Source organism: Erpetoichthys calabaricus, chromosome 4 (genome assembly GCF_900747795.2).
Source record: "Erpetoichthys calabaricus chromosome 4, fErpCal1.3, whole genome shotgun sequence".
NCBI classification, from domain to species: Eukaryota; Metazoa; Chordata; class Cladistia; order Polypteriformes; family Polypteridae; genus Erpetoichthys; species Erpetoichthys calabaricus.
The window spans coordinates 55,615,660-55,642,579 of record NC_041397.2 but is presented as its reverse complement, the minus strand read 5'-3'; the positions used below and the strand labels follow the sequence as shown (position 1 = coordinate 55,642,579).

General features: G+C 37.0%; 1 protein-coding gene across 1 annotated transcript in view; it reads right to left on the bottom strand.

Moving 5' to 3' along the window:
• LOC114650047 (suppressor of tumorigenicity 14 protein homolog) overlaps positions 1-26,920 on the bottom strand; it is an 89,974-nt gene that overhangs the window by 13,234 nt on the left and 49,820 nt on the right. Inside the window, exons 8-12 of the mRNA XM_028799483.2 lie at positions 17,776-17,883; positions 17,146-17,262; positions 15,633-15,749; positions 4,985-5,168; positions 73-344 (exon numbers count right to left, since the gene is read on the bottom strand). Of these exons, the coding sequence (XP_028655316.2) occupies positions 73-344; positions 4,985-5,168; positions 15,633-15,749; positions 17,146-17,262; positions 17,776-17,883 (798 nt within the window). The remainder of the gene's footprint in view (positions 1-72; positions 345-4,984; positions 5,169-15,632; positions 15,750-17,145; positions 17,263-17,775; positions 17,884-26,920) is intronic.

Here is a 26,920-nt window from a genome sequence, read left to right as displayed (position 1 = left end):
AAATATTATCATAAGATAATTTTTGGCATAAAAACTACAGTTAAAGAGGTTAAGCCAATAATTCAGTCTTACCACCTTCTTGGAGTATTCCCCAGCCTGTGATAAAACAGCTTTGGCCAACAGGGAAAATGTGTGTTGCAGAAGGAAGACATATTGACTGGATATAATTATTATACACCACAGGAGAATCAAGTTTCAGCAAAGCTATGTCATAGTCCAGGGAGACATCATTATACCGTTCATGAGCAATGATATGGTTAAGTTTTCTCATGACTGGTTTAGAATCAGTCAATTGCTGAGATCGTGTCCCGATTATTGCAGTCCAAAGTGATGACCGAGAGTATCTGAAATAAATAATTATAGTGTACAATAAACAACAAATAAAAACAGTTAACAAGAGTCTCATTAATGAAAAAATTGCAGCATATTTACTTATGTCCAGTGGCAGCTTGGAAAAGTAGTCACCTCCTCATATTGAACATAACAACTTGAAAATAATAAATGCAAAATATTTCACAGATTCAGATATTAAATCGGTTATGGAGTAATGCATAATTCTATTAAAGAATGTGTTTGTTTTGTAGTGTGTAATCACAATATGCCTGCGTCTGACTGATAGTTGGAAGTTTAGTTCAGAAAGGATGTCAATAATACATGCTGAAGGATTAAGTCCTTGAATTATTATAGATTGTTTATATTTTAGTACAAATACATATGTGTTGGATGTTGTGACACTGAATTATGTGACACGAGCAAGATGAGTTTTTTTTCATGGATGTTTTTGATATTGTAGTATAGATGCCTATTGTATTAGAAACTTTATTATTTTCATTCTCCAGGAAAACATGACATTAATTTTTTTTTCTTGGCCATCACAACAAACTACATGGGGTAAGTTACATATAAAAAAATACCATTTTTGGTTGGAATATTCCTTTAAGTTAGTTAATTAACATCATCAAAATTAACATCATCTCAAAGTTTAGTTTTTTTTAATACAGTTCTTAGTATTCCTATGTATATTAATAAATTATTTCAAAAGTTTGGTACACCTGTATTCTAAAGAGGCTACAGAATAAAAATAGATGATAGATAGAACTTTATTTGTCCCCAGGGGCAAATTTGGCTTTTATATTACAAATATATTATATATAATATATAACAACTTGAAAACAATATAAAAATTACATATAATGTTATTATACAAATATTACAAAGACCTAAAACACAAGTGGGTCATGCCACTACTTAATTTCTAATTCTACTATTGCAACATGAGTATACAGTATGTGTGCCAACTCTGAAGGGGGAAGGGGAAAGAAATGAAAGTGTTTTGGTTTGGTTAGCTAAGGGAAGGATTTTCTGTTACATCTCCTCTTTATCTGCTTTGTTCTGTGCATCTACTAATTTTATACCACTAACTTCTATCAACCATCAAGAACCTGGTGATTCAACTCTCCCTCAGAATATACTACACACTTTAATACCCCCTGCAATTCTTCCACATAATCTCCTACTGGACTTGCAACTCCACCTATGGAGATCAGGGTAGGCCGAAATGCAGTCTCCAAGCTGAAGGTAAGGATCGACCTCGGTGTGTGTGTGGGGAGCCATAAATGATATAAAGCGAGATATATAGAAGAACAATAGGGAAATAACGGTCCTAAATCCTAACTCCTTTGCAAGTTTTCCCACTCTCGGGTTTTTAACCATTGGAGCTTTTCAACGTGAACTTGCTGACTGATCGAATATTCCACAAACATCACCACCATGGTCTAGGGACCATGGATTCCGATTCCATTTTCGATTCTGTTTAACAATTCAATTCTTTATCGATTCTCCTATCGATTCTTATTTTTAAAAAAGGAGAACACACAGGTCGATTAGCTTATAACTTTGTTTTATATCTTATCTTTGAACAAGACAGAAATTTAGGAGTAGCATGACCTTACAAACCCAACAGTGAGATCTTAAGAGATTCACAGCCTACGGCTCCTCGATGGGGTGCCACGGGGTCCCCAGAAAAAAATTTGTAAATGTAAAATAATAATAAAATAAATATTCTTCTGTAGCAACAACAAAGTATAACATAAATAATTCTGTGGCAATTACACAAGAATGTCCAGTAACATTTACACTCTCCTTTTTAAAAGTATATATGAGCTGAGCACTCAAAAATAAAACTACATCAGCCAGCAACAAATACAATCAACTCAAGTCCAATGGAACTGTGCACTGTGCAATTCTGCAACCATCAACTATGGAGAATTAACAATTCTTTTGCAGAAATATAAGCATATCTGCTTTTTCAGGAAGGAATTTTTACTTTCCCCCGCCTCTGTGAAAGGAGAAGCTACCGGTAGACTGCAGCGAGAACTGCCAGCATCTAAGCCAGCCAGACTCTGTCTGTCTCTGTCGTCATGGTCATCTAAATGCAATGCACAGTAATAGCAGGTTTTGCAATAAGGCAAATCGCGCTAACATAATATGCAATGTTAGTTGATTAGTTACCTGCCGTATTAACGGGAGAGGACGTGCAAACGTTACCGCTGCTGCTGGGTTGAGATTCACTAGTCCGGAGCGGATCAAAAACACGACATTCATTTAAGGTTATCGTGTGAGCAAATGCTTTTGCATATTCGTAGTGTTTCCTCCCTTTGATGAAATATCTACTTTGCAAGTATTGCCCTGTTGTCATCCTTTCTCGTAAAGTATAACCAAACTTTTGAGTGTTTGTGCCGCTTAGGCTCCATGTTTCCTGCTGGGTAAATGACGCTACGCAACGTAGTGACGTCATTCGAGGCGACTGGAATCGATAGGGGAATCGTTTGCAAAAATGGCAAACAATTCCATGGAATTGAAACAGTGGGAACCGGTTCTCAACAAGAACCGGTTTTCGATTCCCATCCCTACCATGGTCGCACCATGCCAGGTGTATAGGATGGTAATATCTGCTTGTCGTCCAGACATATAAGATTTCCTTACACTGTGGTTGAAATGCGAAACATCAAAGCGCAATTCACAACAACAAAAATGTAACTGGAGCAGTCAGCTGCACGCCCATTGCTATTGCAATGGCGCTGGACAAGTTTCACCAGCCAGGGATGAAATCACCAAAAGAATGAGCTGGCATTACATCATAGATAGCTGGAGAAGCTATAAAAACATCAGCTCTGTAAAGTTACAGGTGTTTTACCAGCTAGTGTGGCAAAAGGCAAACAGTTCTTTTAAAGATAGCAAATCACCTTAAATAGCCATGTAAAGAGCAGAGAATCGATCCGTTGTGACTCCCTGTGCTATCGCTAAACTATAAAGGCACCTTCAGAGAATGAATTTGCTTATGTAAATAGAATGCATTTCCTCTCTATTAATGTGCTGCTCTATAGTCCACAGAAAGTGTGTCGCATTGTGCAAACATATACCTGAACAGATGTGCTATGATGAACCTGACCTTGATCCACTAAGATTTTGCTGTCTGCATGGAAAAAATCAAACAAGACATGAAAAGATGGTCTACCCTCCACCTTACATTAGCAGGGAGAATCAACATTGTTAAGATGACCATCCTTCCCAAGCTGCTCTTCCTATTTCAAAGCATCCCCATATACATTAACAAATCATTTTTTAAGAAATCAGACTCAACCATAACTTCACTTATTTGGAATTCGAAGCATTCACGTATCTAAAGGGTGACTCAACAACAATCTAAAGCAGAAAGGGGCATGGCACTATCTAACTTTTAATCTTATTACTGAGCGGCAAATATACAAGCTATAAAGACCTGGACATCAACACAAATTGATGAATATACACAAGTCTGGTCTGCAATAGAAATAAAATCTTGCAGCACTTCTTTATATTCCCTGCTCTGTGCCCCAGTTAATACAAACTATCTTCATTACACTAATAATACAATTGCCCTTCATTCTCTCAGGATATGGAACCAATGTAGGAAACACTTTAATACAGAGAAGCTTTTATCTGATGCACCTCTACACGACAACCAGCTTTCTCAATCCTCAAGTTTTTGAATTTATTTTCAATGATATGTACTGTTAAAATGTTCAACATATTTACAGTGTAGCTGAGAGCTCTGTTTACACAGTATGTAAGGAGAATAATGTGTACAGTACTAATAAAAATACACTGAGAAGTAACAAAATAGTAAAAGGGCACTAGAATCTTAGAAACTTTACAATCATAAATGAGATCCTAAATGCCACATAGGAATTTGGCAAAAAAGGGCTTATTAAAAAATAGCTGTGGTACTTCATATTCTACAAGCACAGAAATGCACTTACAGGTGATGAAAGCAAAAATTTGATACAAAGATTGTAAGAAAGGGGAAAATGAATAGGAGCAAAAAATTTAAAAAGAAATGCTTGAAGCAGGATAAAAAAAGTGTCAGCAGAAAATGCAATACATCCATAAACAGAGGACTGGATGATGATGAAGTATACAGAATTCTTCAAATTCATTAATATGGTGGACAAAATTGGCACTATGGAAAAGAAAAGCTTTCATTTTTAATTCTTATATTAACAGAATAACTTAAAATATCATTCCAGTACAAACTCATGTTGAGAATAAATTATATAATAGTACATTATAGGTTTATAGTGTCATCACATGTACAAAATACAGAGAAATTCTTACTTACATGTGCTAATCAACATGCATGCAGCTTGTCACAGCTGTCCAGCACAATTATTAGTGAGTAGAACAACTTTACCTCAAAACTTCTGTCTTCCTTATATGAATTAACTCCCTTACCTGAAAATATTATTATTAAGTCAAACAAGAAGGAAAAGGTGTCTATTAGTATTTTATGTAACATGGCAAAGGTATGACTGCATGAGGGTTGTAATGAGATTTTTTTTTTATGAAATTACAAATATTTTAAAATTCCAGAAAGATGGATGTGAAAGAGTCTTCACTAATTCAGTTGTCTGTCTTTTACAGTAGAGGTCGCCTTTGCACACACCTGTTCAGTGCAGTGTCCTGGAAACAGTGAGCTGCAGATATGAGCCAGTTGTGACTGATTAGCGATGCCCCACAGATATGTCCACGCTGATGGAAATGAAGGCTCACCTGCCAGGGCCATTCTCCAGGTTCCGCATCATGCCCTCCTACAACGCGGCTTTGCAGAAAAGGCCGAATGCCACAATCTGTAAGACAGTCAGAAGAGGAGAAGCTGTATAAATTCATGTGGTAAAAAGAGTCTATGAAATCTTAGGATATACATGTGCATTGGCTATGTAACCTGCTAAATTTATTAATTATTTATTTATGACAATTCACAGATTTGTTTGTGAATCTCAGAGAACTGAAAACTGTTGGGTTTATTATAATTTAATTTTATACAGTAGTTGTAATTGAGGTACAGATTACTGTGAAATGTTAACTTGCAAGTTCAAGAGAGATCACACTCTGCACTGGGAAGGAGTGGGCTTGCCAGCCAGCAAAGGACAGTGTTTGGGGGCTGCCAGCTGGTAAGATAAATCAGAGTCAAATTCTGTGACCCCAGGAACTGGGCAAACAAAATACAATGGTAATTAAAAAAAGAGTTCAAAACCAAAATGCAATCTAACATCTGGCCTGCTTGATTTGAAGCTAACTACACTAAGGATTTGTTAGATTATCTATCCAATAGGGGGATAAGGCATCACAGAACCATTGCCATATTTATACCATCACTACTACTGACATCAAAAATGGTCATGTAACATATTTTCCCATCACTTAAACAAAGAACAGCTGAACAAAATTAAAAAATAAACTTTGTGAAAATAAAAATAAAATTAGTAACTTTTTAAATCATTTTTTTCCATAATAAGATAAAACAAAATTCATGTATAAAAAGTATTATTAAAGATAAGTGTAACAAACAACAATAACAGTTATTTCTAGACCACATTCTCATACAAAACATGTACACTCTTAAAAATAAAGGTGCCAGAGTGATTCTTCAGGGCAATGTCATAGGTAACCATTTTTGGTCCCCAAAAAACATCCACAAGAAGGTTCCAGAAAGAACTTTTATAGGTTTAGATACATAGCAGGCTCCATAAATATCCATGAATGATCACAGATTTGAGTAATACCAATGGCTTCCTGATTTTAAATGTACTGCTTACTGCATACAATAACACGGGCTCAGTTCAAGTTTTTTGGTCTGTTAGTATTATTCTAGGTCACCTACTATACATGAAATATTTTTGTATTGACAAGATATTTGGAACCTTTCAAAGCCCAAAGAACCAATTTCATACACAAAGAACCCTTTGCAAAAATGAAATGGTTCTCTGTCAAGTAACATGCTATGTGAATTTCTCCTTGGGATTAATAAAGTATCTATCTATCTATCTATCTATCTATCTATCTATCTATCTATCTATCTATCTATCTATCTATCTATCTATCTATCTATCTATCTATCTATCTATCTATCTATCTATCTATTTCTATAAAGAACCAAAAAAAAACAGTAAAGTGCCATTAATGAACTGTTATTTTTAAGAGTGTAGCTTAAAGTGCTTTACAAAATGTTAAAGAAAAAAATTGAAAAAAAAATAGAAATAATAAATTAAAAATAAATAGGTATATTAAGGGTGGCACAGTGGCGTAGTTAGGAGACCTGGGTTCGCTTCCCATGTACTCCCTGCGTGGGTTTCCTCTGGGTACTCCGGTTTCCTCCCACAGTCCAACGACATGCAGGTTAGGTGAATTGGCGATTCTAAATTGTCCCTAGTGTGTGCTTGGTGTGTGTGTGCGCGCCCTGCGGTGGGCTAGCACCCTGCCCGGGGTTTGTTTCCTGCCCAGCGCCCAGTATTGGCTGGGTTTGGCTCCAGCAGACCCCTGTGACCCTGTTTTTAGGATATAGCGGGTTGGATAATGGATGGATGGATAGGTATATTAATGAAAAATATAAATTAAATGGAAACAATAATAAACAAAAATAAATCAATAAGCATCTACACAAAACAGATAAATGAGTAACAGATAAAATAGTTTCTTTAAATCTGGAATAATATTCTAAACTCATTTTTTAAGACCCTAATGATTAACATTAAGTCTGATGCTCTGGCCAGATGGCGAGGGAGAACATAAAAATGAAAACTCCACATCTGTTCTGAACCTATGTTTGTAAACCTGACTTATTTGTATAGAATGTTATTTGATTTTAATAATATCAGTAAAATCAAAATGGAAACTCCTGCTGGCAAGATGCATTATGGTAATAGGACCATGGTATTGGGATGCTAATAATATATAAGAAATCTTACTTCATCTGACTTTTATGCTGGGGAAAATAAATCAGCACGGGTTCTAAGGAAAAGGCTAAAAGACCACCCAGCCCCAAATGGTCATTCTACTAAATATAAATGTGATTAAGTCATTCCTTATTGGTTTTTTTTTTACTTGTCCTACTAAATTCAATGTAGTGAAACTTGTCAATAGCTGGAGTAAACATGTACAGTATGTGATTTCATACCCTTTTAAGTGTTCGTATTAGATATTTAAACAGAAGCTACCACACTTTTAATACTAATTGATAGACAAATTGGGCCATATTAATTATCTGAATTTGGCATATTTTTATTTAACTTCGCTATAAATTATAATCATGTAGAGTTAATGGATGATTTAAATATTCAAACAGTTATGGAAACAAACACCTTTGGTAAAAGTTTTCCATATCTGTTTTACTTGGTAGAATTTTGCCAAACTGTTTAAGGTCCATCTTATTATCAGTTTCATATATTGGATCTGTATATTATTTTGTATTTAATAGGGCCGAGTTCCTGCCTTAGTAAATACAATCACAGAAAACACTAAGAACAAAATGACATCTAAATTGCAACTCTACATGCCAATTGGAGGATTTTGTGAGAAATGTAAACTTAATTCTAGAACACAATATTGATCAGTTTACATATAATGTGTCTCTGAAAGAAACCTTAGATAGTCACACTCAAACCAGAAGTGATTACAGCAAAGAGAATCTTACTTTTGTTTTACTGAAAACTAGAGTGCAGATTAGGAAGCCTGTAAATGTGTTGCACTCCATATACAAAGACAGAAAATATTAAAAAGTGTAAAAAAAATGTAAGGATCATACAAGTGCCAGTAGGAGGACTCAATGTAATTGTATAATGTGGGCCAGCAGCTGACTGAGGACTGTATGCGTCTGAGGCCTGTCAGTAGACAGGCAGCGGTTATAAAAACTGGAAGCCAGGAAAATTCCCTTTAATTCTTTTTTTATAATGAACAAGGACATGTCAAGGACACGGAGGACATGTGAGTTTATTCATGAAGTGACTCTGGTGATTACCATGTGACACTTGGTCATAAGCTATTTTGAGCTTGAAGTCCAGAGATTTATCAGGGCAAAGGCTTGACTGGCAGGTAGGATGATTACTGTACAGAGACTTCAGAGGTGTATCATAATGTACTTTGTACACATAGCAACAAACATGAACCTGATCTTCAATTTGCACATTTGCACACTCTAAACTGGCCCAGTGTGGGTATGTGTGTGAACTGTGATGTCAGTGTTGATTCTTGCATTGTACCCACTTGATGTAGAGACAGGCTAATAGGCAAGGTTTCATGCCATGCTCTAACCCACTTAATCCAGACCAGGTTGCAGGGGTGATGAAGCCTATCCCAGCTAGCATAGGGCACAAGGCAGGAACAAACCCTTGACAATAGGAAAGGTGGGTTCAGAAAATGAACAGATAGATTGTAAACCTCTGTAATTGATAAACGTAATAATAAAAGTGTTAGCCTTAATTCTTCAACTTAGATTACACTGCTGCCCTTATGTTCATGCACTATAAAAAGAATGGGCAGTCTATGCTCCTGGTAGCTTTTTATGACTTTTATTGTAAATGTATATTTTTAATACAAATTTGAAATAATTAGATACACATAAAAGTAGAAAAATTATAATCCTGTAGATATAGTAGATAAACTGCAGTTTTGAATAATTTACTGCTCATTTTGCCACATTTATAGTTTTTGTTTTGGCTCTTTTAAAATTCCTGGGATCACTGACCGCAAAGCAAAAGCCAGTTCTGGACAGGGTGCCAGACCATTTTATGCACATTCATACATGGACAATCTTTAATTGCAAGTTAACCTAACAATGATCTCTTTGGAACTGTTTTGGACAATATCCAAAGTAAAACCTACAGACACAGGGGCAGCATGCAGAATGCTCATAAACAACGACCAGGTGCAGGATTCAAATACAGGACAATGGATGTATGAAGCAGCATCACGAACCACTGCTCCACCATGCTGGCCATTTTTTTAAATAAAAATATATATTTAAACAAACATGCAGTCTTTTACTGTAAAGAATTAAAAAACTATCACATGAAGGATTCCATAACACACCCACAATAAATCATATGAATTAGGTTTAGGTTATGGAAATGGGACAGCTGTTGTAATGCTGAAGAAAATTCACTGCTGAACTTTTTCGTTGTGAGTTTTTGAGATCTGAACTATAATGATAATTATCAACCATTAATATTTATTCAAGCTGAATGGTACCATCAGACATTCTTCCAGCTTTTTCTATGAAATTTTGCATGTCTATGAATATATTAAAGAGTAAAACAATTTTGCAGCAGAATGACACCAGTACTGAGTGCCCAAGTCATAAAACAAAACTTCTGATACAAGGCTAGGTAGGTAAGAAAGGTAATAAAAAAACTGCATAGTTTTACAATAAAAGAAAAAGATAGGAACATTATTAACAAGCAGGTAGACCACCTCATCATTTTATATTCCATGTTGTTTGCTCTGGGGTCTTGTATGGGTTTGTTTTTGATTGATCAGTTTTCTTACCAGCACACAATTAAGTATGTTGAACATTTTCATGTCAACAACATTCTACAATGCTTACTATTTAGAAATGGTATATAATTCATTAGTCCTGTTGCTTCACAGCTCAAGAGATGCAGCTTTAATTCACGGCTTGTGCACTCATTCTATATACATTTAATTAGTGGCTCTATACTGGCACTCTTGTGGTGCAATCGTTACCACTTTTCCCTCATAGCTCCAGAGAGCCAGAGAGCTGGGTTTTGTTCTCAGTGTAGTGATATTCTGCTCCTCACAATAGATGTTCTCCTGGTCCAAAGATGTGCATGTTAGGTTTACTGGAAATTCCTAGTTGGCCAATTGTGAAGCAGCATGAAGCAGTGAGCTCTGTTATGGATGGGTGCCAATTCCTTGGTTGGTTCCTATGTTTAGTCCAGTACAGTACTACTAGGATAGACTGTGATCCTGGAGATCCTGAAATAGACTGTGCAGGTTCAATAACGGAGGAATTGGATGGATATATTGGCTATGTGAGGGCAGGTAACCAATGATTGTGCCTTGCATAGAAGGTTATAAGCTCTTTTCTCCTTTATAATGTAAAAGAAAATAGGAAGATGAATAATTCCAATGTCTGTAGTTCCTGTGAACTCTCATGTATTTTGCATCTTTATTTGAGATACCATCAGGAATAATACAAAGTAAGAATTAAGACTCAAGTGAAAAATTAGTGTGTGAGTGTCATTAAAAAACAAACAAAACCTAATAAAGTGAAAGAAAGATGTCATAGAGCCGGGTGGATGAAAATACTTTCTGCTTTACTTGTTTGCAATCTGTCTTTATTTCCTGACACAACTATGGCAAATGTATTTTAAAAAATACCCTTTTTAATTTTCCCTTACTATTCTGTTCCTTTCTTAATTCATTTGCTATAATTTATTGTCAGCACACCTCTGTTTTCATTTTCTGTAGGTTATTTAAACCTTAAGATGGTCATCTACAGTAAAGGAATAAATAAGGATACAAAAACTAGAGTCATGTATGAGGTTGCCATCTGTGACTGTGTTCTAAAGAGACAGCTAATCAGACATCAGTTTTTCAACAAGCCATCACTGACGTGACATAATGTTCATTTTTCAGCTTTGTCCCCAAAGATACAAAACCATCATAATGTACAGGCATATATTATGCCGCATAATTATGGAACTAAAGGAAACAGTATACAGCATTGTCTGAAATATCTGCAGAACTGAGTGCCTTGAGGAAAGATTGCTATTATGTTACAGAAGCGCAAAAGAGCACCCATTTTGTCAAACTGCATGTCCCGTTTGGGTTGAATTACACTAGGGTGTAGGCCACCTGTTTAATCTAGCAACAATTCATATGATACCCATACACAAAAGACAAGAATAAGATTGAATATCAAGAGTCAATCAACTGCTGGAAACAGCTGATGAAGGTCATTCCACCTTTTACTGCCAGCAGACTGGTCTAATGATTGAGGTGCCTGGGCTCGTTCTGTAATGGTGACTGAGACATTTCATCTAACTGTGCTGCAGCCATAAGAAAATTGATGTAATTTACTGAAAAACGTTAAGATTCTGTTTTCTGACAATGAATTAGGATAGTGTTTTGGTTTTGACATTTTGGCTTAATAGATGTTCTGGTTTGCAAACTAAGCCCATTTACTGACTTTGTTTTTGATCCTGGTCCTTGTTCTTCTTTACCAGCCATTTTATACACCGGCTGTAGAATACTTACAGCCTGACTCAATATTCAGTAAGGTCAAGGAGTGAGTTTACTTTTACATCTCTATGACCAGGTTTGTCATGGGTTATTTTTGGGCTGCCTTCTGGGAATAATGGCACCTTATAATTCCAAACTGCTACTCGTATCCCTTTGTGAAGTCTGGGAGCTATTTTAAAAGAACTAAAGACCTCACTCTTGTGTTTCCAGATTTCTAAGCAAGGGGCAATATTTTTAAAGTAAACTGATTTCTTTAGGTTCTCTCAGATCAGTTTACTTGATATTGCCCCCTTGCCCATCCCTTAGTGGTCTACTGGCTGTCTAAACTGGCATGGAGAGGAGTCTCCTTTCCACTGTAGTGCCCTAGAGCTTTCTTTCTGTCTTGCGTAACTGTGGAGCTATGGGATGTCTGAAACCTGTGCTGGCATAAACAATGTATGTTTCCCTTCTAAATATTTTACCTCTGTGTAATAAGGTACATTGATATCCATGCCGTCATAGAAATATGTCTGCCTGAAAATACACTTATTGCACACATCACATTCTAAATCTCTGAGAAGAGGTTGTGCTAGGGTGTTTTTATGATCATTATTTAATCTTAAACCTTTACCTTCTATTTCTGGATTTAGTTAATTTGAATAAATCAGCTGTTTTCCTTTCCTCTCTTTAGAATTGCTGTCATATCTATCTATCTATCTATCTATCTATCTATCTATCTATCTATCTATCTATCTATCTATCTATCTATCTATCTATCTATCTATCATCTGCTTGCTGCATGTAACAATACCATATTATTAATTTAATTCTTTTCATTAACTATGTTGGCAGATTTGAACGTACCTTCTTTTCCTGTCATTATTAAAACAGAATTTTATGAATTTCTATAATCTTTTAGCTTAACTCCCATTGTTTATTCTCATACTCAAGTAAAAGATAACATATTTGTTACTATAAAAGATGTTCGTTTTTCTTATCTGTGTATCTCAGACAAAAATTTTTCAGATCATTTCCTTGTGCAGGGTGATTTGAAAATAGCATATCCCCAACCACAAAATATATTTGTTCACTGTCATCCTGTCCTCCAATCAAATCTTTGAAAATTATGATTATATCGCTGCCTTAGCTTTAATAACCATTAACTATTTGTGGTGTCATACACTTTGGCCCCAGTTAAATCAGTTGACATAAAAGTTAAAAATATTCAACCTGGTTTTACTAGCATTGCTAAATCAACAAAATCAGAAATGCAGAAAACTAAAAATAAATGGCAGAAACTCAAGTTGAGGTTTAAAATCAAATCTGACTAAAGCAAGTAAAACAATTGCTTGAAAAAACGTGAGGCTGACCAAAATGAATTATTTCTCTTCTCTTATCACTGCCAATAAAAACAACACTCAGTTTCTTCTCTTCAAATTTGCTAGATTAACATCACCAAACAACGCTTTTACTTTTTCAGTTTCTTAAAATGCAGAGAGCCATGCTGTATCGAGAAGATTAAAAGCTTATATGTGGTTTCTGCTTCAGCTGTCTGTCATCTGCATATGAATACAATTGCCTTTCAGGATCAACCTTTCCGACTTGCATTTATAAATACTGCTAACCTGGGAGTGAACTTTCTTAAAACTACCTATTGCTCCCTTGAAACTCATACTTTCCTTTTTGCTCATATTCATTTACATATGATAAATCTCTCTCTGTGTAGTTCCTGATTCTCTGGAAGTAGTTGTCATGTCCTCATTAATAAAAAAAAATGACATTACAGTATTCTAAAATTACCAGCCTAATTCTCACTTCCCTTTTTTATGAAAAATATTGGAAAAATGTTGCCCCTAAGTTACATTGTGACATGGTATCTTGTAACATTTATGAGCAGTCCAGTTTTAGGCAAGCCCATAATACAGAGACAGATTTAGTCTGTGTATTAAATGATTTACTTAATTGAGACAATGGCTTTCACTTCATTTTGCTTCTGCCTGACCTTTCAGATGTATTTAACATTGTAAGCCGCCAGATCCACTTCCATTGTTAAGACAAAAATGAAGCTATATCTGACCCTGCTTTAAATAGCTTTCCTCTTATTTGTTAAGCCACGATCACTTTGTTGGAGTAAATTTTAGATCTACTGTCTCCTTTCTTGTGGAATTCTGTGGGGTTCAATCTTAGGACCCTTTTTAATCCAGTACTTATAAGGCAGACTGTCTTTCAGCTTCACATCTTGCAGATGATATCCAGCTTTATTTGCCTCATAACTGAAACATGATGCACCCTTTTCTTTATTATCTAACTATTTCAAAGAAACTCAGATCTGGTTGAGTTCAATCTTTTTGCAATGCAAATAAAACTGTAGTGATATGTATCAGCTCATAATTCAATGTCATTAGCGTCAATCACTTTAGGATGTAACACTTTTAGTGTCAGTTTCTGTTTATGAAACCTGGGTGTCGTGTTTGATCATGAACTATTATTACAAAAGTGGTCTGCAATCTGCTTATTTTAATTTTAACAATATCTCTTGCAATTGACTGTTCTGTATACTGTTCTTCCTAAGTGTTTGTTACATAAACTTTAGGTGATTCAAAATTGAGCAGCTGATTCATTACCGGTGACTGAGAAAGTTGTCAGTGGAGTATCTTTGGGCTCTACTTGAGAAGATACAACAGAGAAAAAGAATGGCGTGACACCAGTGTTAACATCATTTCCATTTGCTCCCCTAGATAAGAGAAAGTAAGTCAGAAACCTTGACGTCACTTCTGCCATGTTGTTCTACTGATATTTAAGACCATCACAAACCAGAGGTTGGCATTTATTAATAATAATCAGCATCAAAGCATGATGCTTCGACATTACTGGAAGCACTTCTTCCAGACTGAGAAAGCCGCTATTACAACCATTCTTTTTTTGTTTATTTTTCTTTCATCCCAGTTCTGAGATTAAATAATAATTCATTACATTTATATAGCACTTTTCTCGGTACTCAAAGCGCTATCCACACATGAGGTTTTGTCACAGACACTTCATCTTTCTTCTCTTGCCATACTTTTAAAACATATACATGATCACAAGACAGCATTACCATGGTACTGGCTCATTTAGTCTCTCCCCTGTATTGATTAATGAATTAAATAAAGTGGTCTCTCAATGTATAGACAAAAAGAGGAAGAGTTTACCAAGGAAAACATTGTAATACATAATAATCCTATTTGTTTTAAACTTTATAGTAACTTGCAATGTCACGGGCAGCTGGACTTTATCCTGGTAGCACTAGTGGGATCACCATCCACTGATTATATGCAGGGCACAAATGCACCCCTACCATGATAACTCACACTCACCAATCAACCTGACTCTTGCATGTCTTTGGAGGTGAGAGCAACAAATGCCTAGAAAAACGCCATCAGGATACGGAAGAATATGCAAATGTTTCATAGGCAGTGACCAGGTCAGAATGTGAAACTAGATCCCAGCAGCCTTGAGGCAGCACTGATAACCACTGTGTCACCGTGCAGCCTTTACATACAAATTAAAAAACTTAAATATTAGTATTTAGAACCATTAATTGTTGTGAACCTTTTCTCTTAGTGAAGTATCACATGGTGCAGCTGGAAAGAATCATGTTGCAGTAATACTAAAGAGAATCGGCGTGCAGTTTAAATAAGCACAGTATAGCTTGTCTAATATCTGGCATTTATTCAAAAAATAAGGACACAATATTTGTTATTTGTATCTTTTATAGCTGGTCACTCTACCCTGGGTAGCCTTGACTTGTGCCTAATATGGGTGGGATAGGCTTCAGCTTTTGTGACATTGAAATAGATTAAGCATAGTTGGTAACTAGATGATTAAATTGAACCTTTAACAAACCCTTACTTACCTTGATTGCAAATGTGACCATTCTTACATCAGTGCAGGTAAGATAAACTTTCAAAACATCATTGGTGTATCTTTATAAATGTGTCATCAATGTAGCCACTATATCATAATGTCTCTTGATATTGTATTTTTTTCTGAAACTGCACATGCTTTCTGACTTGTGCTTAGCAATACATTACCACAATTTTGTTCATCACTTGAATCTGGACAGTCCACTGTGCCATCACACCTTGCGTTGGGTTTAGCAATGCACTTTCTGTTGCTACATTGGTAGGAAACAGCTGAGCATCGTACCTCTGTGAAAGATGAAGAGGAGTCAATTGTTTTTAAAGCTCAATGACTAAAAGTAATACCACAAGCACTTGTGTGTTAAAGGCCAAACTCTCTTCTGCTAATAATGTAATAGAATTGGCATATATTCCTGGCAATGACCAGTGGGTATGGTGTAATAGACTTCAGAATAACTAACCACTTAAGCAGTCATGAATATTGCAAAGCCAGTTCATCATACAGTATAATAGCCATTAAAAAGTCTTAAAATATGCAAAGTAACTATGATAATAAGTAAACCTTATTGGTTAGCCTCCTCTTTAATTTGTTAGTTTTTCCTAAAATCCCACTCTTCACACATAAAGTCTAAGAATATTTAGCCAGATCTATTTATTGCTTTGGACCTGCAGTCCCCACAGACTTATTCTGACTCATTGCAGACTGCAAAGTCATCTCAGCACAGTAAGTCATTTCTCCTTTCCATTCAGAGAAAATGTTTGCATCACTTATTAGCAGAAGGAAAACTGGCATTCTCAGTGATATCATGCCCATATTTAAAACTGAAGATGTCCCAAAAACGTTGGTTGATTGATGGCCCTGTGTAAGTTAGTGTATATATGTTAGTTTGCCCTATGAAGGATGGCACATCACCCAGGGCTGGTCCCTACTTTGTACTCGGTTCTTCTGTTCTCCCATGAACCTCAGCTGGATTATGTGTGTCTAATAGTGGATGATTTAAAGTTAGACAGTTCAATTGTCAGGTAAATAATGGCAAATAACAATCTGTCCCTACCATTCAGTACTTCCCCAATGTGCAGAGAAGCAGTGGCTGTATTTTTCTTTGTCCACTATTTAGCTATGGAAATGATGTTAACCTAATAGTTTAAAATCTCACTAGAGATGCCTACCAAATTTAGCATGTTAGATTTAATTTGGCTGGGCAGTTGATCACCCACTGATTATTTGCATGCATACTGTTTTACTTTGATAAACAAGGTACAATGTTCACTCACGCCAAAAACATAATATAAAGAATGTTGCTATCAGAATAGGCTCACCTTGATCTAAATATTGGATGTAATAAATAGTCAAAAACGTTCTTACACACTTAAAACAATTCAGGCAAACATATTTTTGCGTGTGAGTCATATTACAATCACTGAAGTATGAGGCAAGTAACTACAACTTGAAGCAGCGTGAGTGGACACCTTAATGATTATATGTTAATTTTTTGAAATAGACACAAATATGAGAGGCCTACAGTTTTCTTCTGATTTAAGAAGGAGCTAATCTACTCCTTGAAACCAATTCATGAAGCTCATCTATCTAAAGATAGATAGATAGATAGATAGATAGATAGATAGATAGATAGATAGATAGATAGATAGATAGATAGATAGATAGATAGATAGATAGATAGACCTTTTCCAATACAGTTGGCTTCATCACTTTCATCTCTGCAGTTGGCTGTACCATCACAAAGAAATGTGCTGAGGATGCATTCACCACTTGTGCATAGAAAATACCCTGCAGGACATGCTGTAAATAAACAAAAATAATTTTGAAGCTACTAGGTTATGATTTAGCAACACAAAACTGTGCAGTGTTAACAGGGCAATTTTATCACATGAATTTTAGTAGCACGATAATTACTGTCATTGTATTTTAACTCCAAATCATAATTTATAGTCATCTGGAAATTCAGTAAAATATTCAAAATGGGAAATATACACAAATCTGAAAGCCTATAATTTAGTAAAAAAAAAATGTATTACCAGACTAACACCCCGAGCTTTGTCACTTATATGTCATCAGTAAATATAACTATTACAAACATTAGTTTTATAAATAAAATATTTACAGATTCCATTTTATAAGAAATAAAATGTTAGTTTAGATCAGTGTGTGTATCATTCCAGCTATGACTGTAACATGCAGAGTTTACTGGCAAAGTAATGGAATAAGTAGTACGGTATTAAGAAAGGAAGTGAAACAGAACAAAGACAGCAGAAGCAGTTAAGATTCACTTATCATGTAATTCAAGGAGTGTACCACAGTTTGATTCATCACTTCCATCTTCACAGTCATCTTCTCCATCACAAACGTAAATTAATGGTTTACAAAATCTGTTCTTGCAGGTATACTGCTCTGCTGTGCACCCTGTTAGTAGAAAAATCCAAGTGAAAACATATTAGTCCTAGTCTATTCTAAGTCTGTTCAATATGTACACCGTCACTTTTCTGTCCTTTCAGAGCGTAAAACTACTTTTGTGTATCTATTTAGCCTTTATTACAAACTTTGGATTAAAATGTGTTTTGTTAATTTATAGATTGTTTGGTATTGTGATTATTCAAGCAGCCCCTGGAGTCAGTCTGTTTTAACCTGAATTATGTATATTAAAATACACAGATATTTATTATCATAACAAAACACATATCCTTTCATGAGAACTAAGCTCCTTATTCATTGTTGTGCACATTTCATACATAATATAAAGATATTGTTGCTTTAAAAATACCCTTCTGAACTTGACTCTGGCCATGGAAATGAGTACCCAGAGAAAATTCAATCCAGACGCAGGTAAAATGAGCAAACAGACAGACAGTCACCAGGCTGTGTCCTGGAGGCATGAGGCGAATTATTCATTGGTGGTCTAACTTTTAGATATCAGAGATTTGAGTACTCTACACATCACCCAAGTTATTAAAAAATATTGTGATGAATGACATACAACTGACAATGACTTTTTACAACAGTTCTTTTTTTTTTCTGCTTCGACAAAATCCTTCATCGTGACCTTTGTGACCATGCCCCTGGCAACCAGGATCTGCGTCATGATGACTGGATCAGTGCTCAAAGAAAACAAGATGGTATATTGGTAAGACGCCAAAAATATTAAATGTTAGCAATTTACTTTAAATGCAAAAAACTAATGCTATATTCTTAATCCTCAGGTCACAAAACCCTCTAAATGGACGTATAGACTGTCTTAAATAATACAAGGAGAGAGTCAAAGAAATTATAAACCAACTTATTATAACAGCTTTGAAACCCATAATGTCTAAATTGTAGCACATGCAGTACTGAAACTGGATTTAAAGATGGCTACCAAGCCAACTTCTGAAAATATAGAGAAGAATCTGCAAAGTAAAAGCAGGGAATAAAAATGGTAGAGACCTGTGGCATGGTTGTTGACTTGAGTAATTGGAGTAATTGAAGGACAGTGTAAAGCAGCAAACAAATGTCATTAAGTTAAATGATAAAACTGATTTAATTTTTTTAATAACTTCAAAAATGTTTGAAAAATTGGACCAATGCTCCAGAAGAATGAAACATGAAGTGCGAGTGTGCAGGGTAGTAAGGGGCAGAAGACAAAGAAAGAAAGAAAGAAAGAAAGAAAGAAAGAAAGAAAGAAAGAAAGAAAGAAAGAAAGAAAGAAAGAAAGAAAGAAAGAAAGAAAGAAAGAAAGAAAGAAAGAAAGAGATTATCAGGAAACATTAGGACCTCCAGAACTGGAGTGGAACGATCCCTGAAATAGAGTTAGATGCTTTACAAACCAGTTGGGAAAAACAATTGGAATATGAGGAAGAAGTGGGTTGTCTTACTCCAAAAGAGATTTGCTCCCTTACCATCCCAGTCATACTGTAAGGCTGAGACTGGTATTTGAAGACCCGGTAAAGGGGCTGACATGTACAAAGCCACTGCAAATAGGAGAGCTGCTACAGACAGCAGATAGTAGATTTGCAAAGCCTGTGGTGTTTGCAGCTGGAGACAATCTGTTCACTGTTTGCTTAGCTTACACATGGACACACCTCTTTTGAGTGTGGTTCCTTTAAAAAACAGTACTCAAATGGAAGATTTGGGTACTAATATGTAGATGAATACCAGTGAAGGTGGAGATGGCAACAAGCTGGTTATGCTTAGAGGACAAAAAAGTTCTATCTTACATTCCTGTTTGCAGACTGAGTCACATAATTGATTGAAAACAATTACAACAATATCGTAATTGAAAGAGATACTTGGAACGATTAACAAGTGCAACTGGGGAGTGGAATGGCTGAGAGATTCCAGCAGAAACACACACAAACACAAACACATTTAGGCACAGAGCAATGAGAATGTTTTGAGTTCAGTATAAATCAAACCCTGACAGTGATAATACAGGCCCTAAAATAGCTACTGTAGCACAGTTGATAGTGGTTGCAAGAAGTGGCGTAGATGGAAAGAGGGTTGCTAGCTTGACCTCTGAATATTTGCCCTGTTATCTGACAGATAGGCCAAAAGGTGGTGTATTATTTTAATTTTTATTCCTCTCAAAGGCAGTGTGGGTGTCCATATTGTTGAAGTTGGTACTGGTACCGCTATGTCTGTGTTCAGAGTCAAATATGATCAATGTTGAAGCATCCAATGAGCACAAATAAATTATAAACATAGAAGCTGGATGGCCCTTTCTGATAACAGATTTTGGAATAGCAGTATTAACTGTGCCTTCAGATGAATTCTTATAGATGTAGCACAGAATCAAAGGAATCGAAATATAGCAATACTACAGTAAGCCATTGTTATAATATGTTTGTTATAATATTACGTTTAATGTCACTGTCTCTGTGCACACTGTTATGGATTCATTCATACAGGCAGACCAAGTATGGTACGCAGGGGCTCAGCATTTAGAATTGCCGAGCCAAGCACAGGATTAGATAGCCAAAAGACAACTGGAGAATTGAATAGTCAGCCTAAAGACAGACTAGTATATTTCTGTCCTCTGTCAGCACAAAATCCTCTTTCCTTGTTGGGAGAATGAGAACTGCATGTAGGCATTGTGCTATTCCTGTATTTTTGAAGGTGGGGTTTGAGTCCTTTCCTGTCCTTGTTTGGATCCAGAGAAAGAGCCTGCACGTGGAGCAACCAGTATATAAGGATGGACCTACGGCCAATACACTTTCGAAGCTAACGGGCGGAAGACTATGTCCTCCGTCCGGAAAATCCTTTCAGCGTGGCGACGAAAGATGGCAGACTGCGTAGATCAAGACTCCCACATTCTTGATAGAGTCTGTCATAAGCTTCCCGTCTGTAATACCGCGTAAGCCGATATTAAACAAAGCTAAGTTATTCTTATACTTCTCATGTAATCTTGTGACCGCCATATTGCATGCTTGGGAATAACACCTTTTCAATTTATAATTATTTAAATTCAGGTTAATTAAAATGCCGCAATTGAAAAGAACACATTTCCGTAGAGCTAATGCCTGTTAAGGAAACAGCCATGCAGCAAGTAATTGCAAATATGCTGCTTCTGGATTTTAAAATGCAGATGTTAACTAAATACCTGGTAAAGTGGACAGAAATATTTCTAGAGGTGTTCAGGTGCAGGTTAACTAGGTCTGTTTGTTAAGCACACTTTCAGATGGTGACTTCTGCTGGATCAGAGAACACCAGGGGCCTCATGTATAAACGGTGCGTACGCACAGAAATGTTGCGTACGAACGTTTCCACGCTCAAATTGCGATGTATAAAACCTAAACTTGGCGTAAAGCCACGCACATTTCCACGGTAACTCATACCTTGGCGTACGCAATTTATCCGCCCGGTTTTGCAGACTGGCGGCACCCAGCATCAAAGCAGTACTACTGTTCCTGTGTGATCACCCTTTCTTTCTTAGATCCACATTCCTGGCGCGGCTTTATAAATACACTGAAATTAACTGCATATTGTTTATTAGTGTAATGCATCTGATTGTAATTAACCTGTAGCAATATAATGGTCCAGGGAATAGCCATAGTATTCCAAATACCATAACTGCTTTAGCGTTGTAACTCTTACTGCATCTTCTTCTTCTTTCAGCTGCTCCCGTTAAGGGTTGTAACAGCAGATCATCTTTTTCCATATTTCTCTCACTGCACCACTCGGAGTATTTATATCACTGTATCTGAGTGGGAAATCACAGCAGCAGCTGATCAGAAAGAGAATTATCGGTATACAGCATGAAGCAGACGCTGCCTGAGCCACAGCAAAACGCTTTAGAGACTTCCCTGTACGGACTTTGCGGTTTAGAAACAGTTTCATCCCAAGAACTATAAACGCACTAAATCAGTCCATCAAGTGCTCCTTGTAGAACTGTTTGTACTTATAAGTACAATCACCTCACTGTAAACTTGGGATACAGTTATAATATTGCACAACCGGCGCCACTTTATAAAGCGCGTATTTACATATGATGACGGTATTCATTTTTAAGATGAAATGCAGCAAAATATGTTGATTATATTATACAGATAAAACTTTAACTTCATTTAAATAATCTGTATTGTTAATAATTAAACATGTGAGGACACGGTGCCACAGTGCTACCTAGTTCAGTAATTGTTCCTGCATTGCATTGTATTCTTGCAGGTGCTGATGTGACACTGGAAAGATAGACGGATATAATAATTAAACACGTACTACGAAGATATTTCAATGTTCCTTAAAAGTTCTGAAGAATCGGCGTTCTAAGCTTACAGATGGCTTCACGTCTATTACAGAGCTGATTGTGTGGCGATTGGGTTTTTGGAGAAAGAAAAGTAAGGACAGGAATTGGAGGTTAGTACATTTGAAAGAGACAGTACTGCTGTGATAAATTATTTCATTGAAGGTCACGCATGGCGCAGCAAGCCTCTTGCGTGAGACATGAACAAGCACTGCGCCACTGTGTTCCCACGTTTAATAACATGCCTTCATTCCTATCATCATGAAAAAGATATCACGTATACATCTCAGTATTTTAATTATTCAGAGAGCTGTAATTTCACGAATGTAATGGATTATGTGTCCTGTCGGAGAAAGAGAAAGCCCGTTTAAAAAGCAGGTAGTGATTCACACACATAGAGCACATAGAAGATCAAATACAGAACAAAGCATTTAACATGCCACTTTAGTTACAATGGGATTTGAGAAACTAGTAAATTAAATGATTTTCAGATGAATTTTATGATGTTCTACTTTAATGGCAAAATAAACTACGTGATTAAAGTGGAAATTTCGAGATTAAAGTTGACATTTCGTGCTTTTTTCCCCACTGTGTGCCTTTTTTTTTTTTGTCTGTACCCTAATAAGCTTTCATATGACACTCAGACGGTGGGCTACGACTCGCCTTTTCACGGCGACTTTGATATGTGATTTCTTTTTTATTTCGGGCACTGTGCGACTTTGTGAACTTGAGCCTTCGAGTTTCTCCGACACTCTGTCTCTTGATCAACTTCCTTTTGTTGATTATATCACTGTTTAAACCAACAAATAGTACGTTTTTCCTTTGCCTCCACTTGGTATTCGCTGAAATTCTTATATTTTCTCCCGTGCTTTTCCCATTGTCTTTTCACAGAAGGCTATTTATATCAATTTGCATATTCAAAGAGGCATAATTCTGGGAGGAGTTGGGGCGGGACAGAAGGCACGTGCACGTGCGTTACTTTTCACGCTGATTGGGATTTATGTAGTGGAAGAACGTGAAAGTTTGCGTGCGCACAGATTCCTGCATCTGGATTTTTCTGTGCGTATGCACAATCCCACTTTTGTGCTTACGCCATGTTATAGTGTGAGTTCTACGCACGGCGTTATACATGAGGCCCCAGGTGTCAAATACAAGTTATCCCAGCCTATACTGATAATGGTCGGTGGCAATCTGATTCTGCATGTAGACGGTTAAACAGGAATTCAGACCTGGCTGATCCAACTGCCTGTGATAACTGGCTGAAAGATCTACTAGTTTGTAAAAAAAAAAAAAAAGCTACCAACTGGACATGCCAGCATTTACCCAGTCCAAAGTGAATGTGAAAAGCAAAAAGCTAACAATGTGAATGAAATGAACAAAACTGCTACATGTCTCACTTTGTGCTCACAGAACAAACTACATTCAATGCTGATCTTCTTTTGCTTTTAGCTAACTATTCTTTAAATTTGTTTGTGTCTGCATTTGAAAAAATTGTGAGATATGTGTGAAGAAGCTATGCTATGTTTGGCAGTATGAGCTGTGTAAAGGATTAAATAATCAGAGTGAAAGGGGCATGGTTTTGAAGAATCAAATCCTGGAGGGCAATGTAAAATTAGAGTGTGGGAAGAGGTAATGTTCCAACCTGGGCATTCAGGCCTGCCCTAAATATTGGCATTTGTTTTAGCATGCTTGTTTGATTTGGTTAAGATTTAATAATTGTTTTTTTTGTGTGAGATGACTCAGAAGTCACAGAGGGAGCTTGCCTAATAGACAGAAGATATAAACCAGATATATAAGCATACTAGGGGGCTCCGCCCCCTGCTCGCTTCGCTCGCCAACCCCTGGTGTTGGGTAATTACAAATAGCGTGATGTATGTATGAGATATAGCATAGTGTGAAGGTGTAGATGACGCATATAGGAAGCAAAGAATAAACTGCATGGCACAGTGTAAAGATTTATTGGAAAATTTCCTTGTACACAACATTAGTAGTAAAGATGGTGTCTTGTCCTTGAATGAGTTTTCGTTGGCATGGATCATTTATAACCTTAACTATAACGTCAGATGAACGTTGAACTCGTGAGAAGGCCACATAAAGTTGTCCATGTCCAACAACGGGTTCAGAGAGGTAGATGCCAACCTTGTACATGGTTTGTCCTTGTGATTTGTTGATGGTCATGGCAAATGCAGGTTTAATGGGGAAGTGTCGCCGTTTAAGTGTAAAAGGTAATTCTACGTCAGAACTTGTAAGGTCAATTCTAGGAATCAGAACAGTATTGTTAGCATGTGATCCTGTAAGAACTTTTGCCTCAATAACATTGTGTGTCATGGTGTTGATAACTAAACATGTACCATTGCATAAACCTTGTTTAGTGTTAAGGTTTCTTAATAGCATGATTATTGTTCCGATATTAAGGTTAAGATTGTGTTGTGGTAATCTGGCTGGGTTAATAGTGTTCAAATATTGTAAGGGGAAATTAAGATGGTCATTGTCGTCACCAGAGTCAACTTTGTCAGAGCTTAGAAAGAGCTGTGCCTCTCCAGGAAGTAATGCAATGACTTGGTTATTTATGTGATCAACATTAATATTTTTTGGACATAATACAATAGCTAAGCACTGTCTAAAATCTCCTCCTAATAAAAGTACCTTTCCCCCAAAGGGAATATTATTATTCATCAACGTTTGTAGAAGTTTATCAATGGTGTTGAGTAAGTGACTGGATGCCATTGTACATTCATCTATAATTAACAGTTTTGCAAGACGGATGTCACGTGCATTGTTACTGTTCATTTTCATAGTGGATACCAATGTTTCTGTGATTGGGACCGGTATTTTGAATAAGGAGTGACATGCGTTTTTGGAGCCGAGACATTTTTTCTTCCGCGGTTTCAGAAGCGCGTTGTAGGCGCCGACGTGTATTGTTTTTTTTCATGCGGGTTCGTGTTTGTGGTCCCATTACTCGAGCCGTATCGTTTTGTACCCGTGACTGTGAATTCATGACTTGTTTGTTCTTTATCGTTATATGGATAAGTAATAAGGAGGATCGCACTCACTGTTAATATGGAGCCTTTTCTGTGGTTGTACGGTTAATAGTGCATCATTGTAATGAGATTCACCTATGCTGTATAGTTTGAACGTGTTTAGATGACGTATGTTTAATACGGACTGTTCGTTTCTTCGTATTATTACCCATCAGGTGTCGTGCCTGTATATGTATTGTAGTCCGGTCTCTTGTTGTTTATGTATGACGTCGTTTGTCGGCGTGCGTCTTTTTAGAAGTGCGTGGAATGTGCTGTATAGTCTGTACGTTGATTTCAGATGGGAGTTGTAGGCGAATGCTTCTATCGTAGTATCTGCCGTTTTCCGAAACACAAATCTGTTTCTGTAATATGTTGGGTTTGATGTGTGACCCTTTGAGGACTCCGTAGTCTGTCCCGTTTAACTGTGGTGTGGGGGTGTGAGTCCTCTTTTTCAGTACTATCTCGGGCTTGATTTGTGAAGTTTTGTGGACTCCTTAGACTGTCCCGTTTCACTGTTAGGCGGGGATAATCTGATTCAAATATGTTGTGTTGTCCGTATGTGTGGGGTTTTTGTATGATCTTGAGTGTTCGTTTTTGGTTGCTCTTCCGTTTTGAGCCTCAATCTCGGGCTTGATGGGTGACCGTGTGTGGAGTCCGTAGTCTGTCCCATTTCACTTTGGGGTGTGTGTCTTACTCCTCTTTTTTGTGTGATATGGGCGCGTTGCCTCATTTCTTATTTCTGTTAGTGGAGGGGTGCTTTGTGTCTCATTTCTTATTTATGTTAGTGTGTGAAATCCGTAGTCTGTCCCGTTTCGTGTGCTATGGGCTTTGTGTTGCGCTTGCGTGTGACTCCTTGTTTTTGTGTGCTAGAGGCGCGTTGCCTTATTATTTATTTCTGTTAGTGGAGGGGGGCTTTGTGTGTCGTGGGTCTGAATCCTCCTTTTTGTGTACATCCCGTTTCGTGTGCTATGTCCGTAGTCTGTCCCGTTTCGTGTGCAATGGGCTTTGTGTGGCGCTCGCATTGCCTCATTTTTTATTTGTGTTAGTGGAGGGGGGCTTTGTGTGTCGTGGGTCTGAATCCTCTTTTTTGTGTCTGTACCGTTTCGTGTGCTATGTGGCGCTTGTGTCTGACTCCTTTGTTTTTGGTGGAAGAGGGGCGCGTTGCCTCATTTCTTATTTCTGTTAGTGGAGGGGGGCTTTGTGTGTCGTGGGTCTGAATCCTCTTTTTTGTGTGTGTCCCGTTTCGTGTGCTATGGGCTTCGTGTGGCGTTGTGCCATGGGTTTGTGTGGCGCCTGCGTCTGACTCCTTTTTTTTGTGTGCTATGGGCGCCGCGCCTCATTTCTTATTTTCCGTTGCTTGGAGGGGGGCTTTGTGTGGCGCCTGCGCACTACGTCTTTTGCGTCCACGGCCCATGTCCCTGCGTCCATATCCGGTTTACCATTCTCGTTTAGTAATATGGATAAGCCTAGAGAGAGAATCTTCTTTTCCATCTGGGAATGTCATAAGCCGCTCTGAGTCTGCCTCTGGAGAGGCTTTGTAAGATAGAAATGTATTGTTTAGACAGAGATTGAAGACCATCTTAAAAGTTCTGCAGCTACAAGAGGTCAGAAGTTGTATACTTTGTGCAGGTCTTGTGCACGGGCATCTGCTTCTGGCATTACACTTAGATTATATTGAACAGAAGAACAGTTTGCCATCTGCTATTTA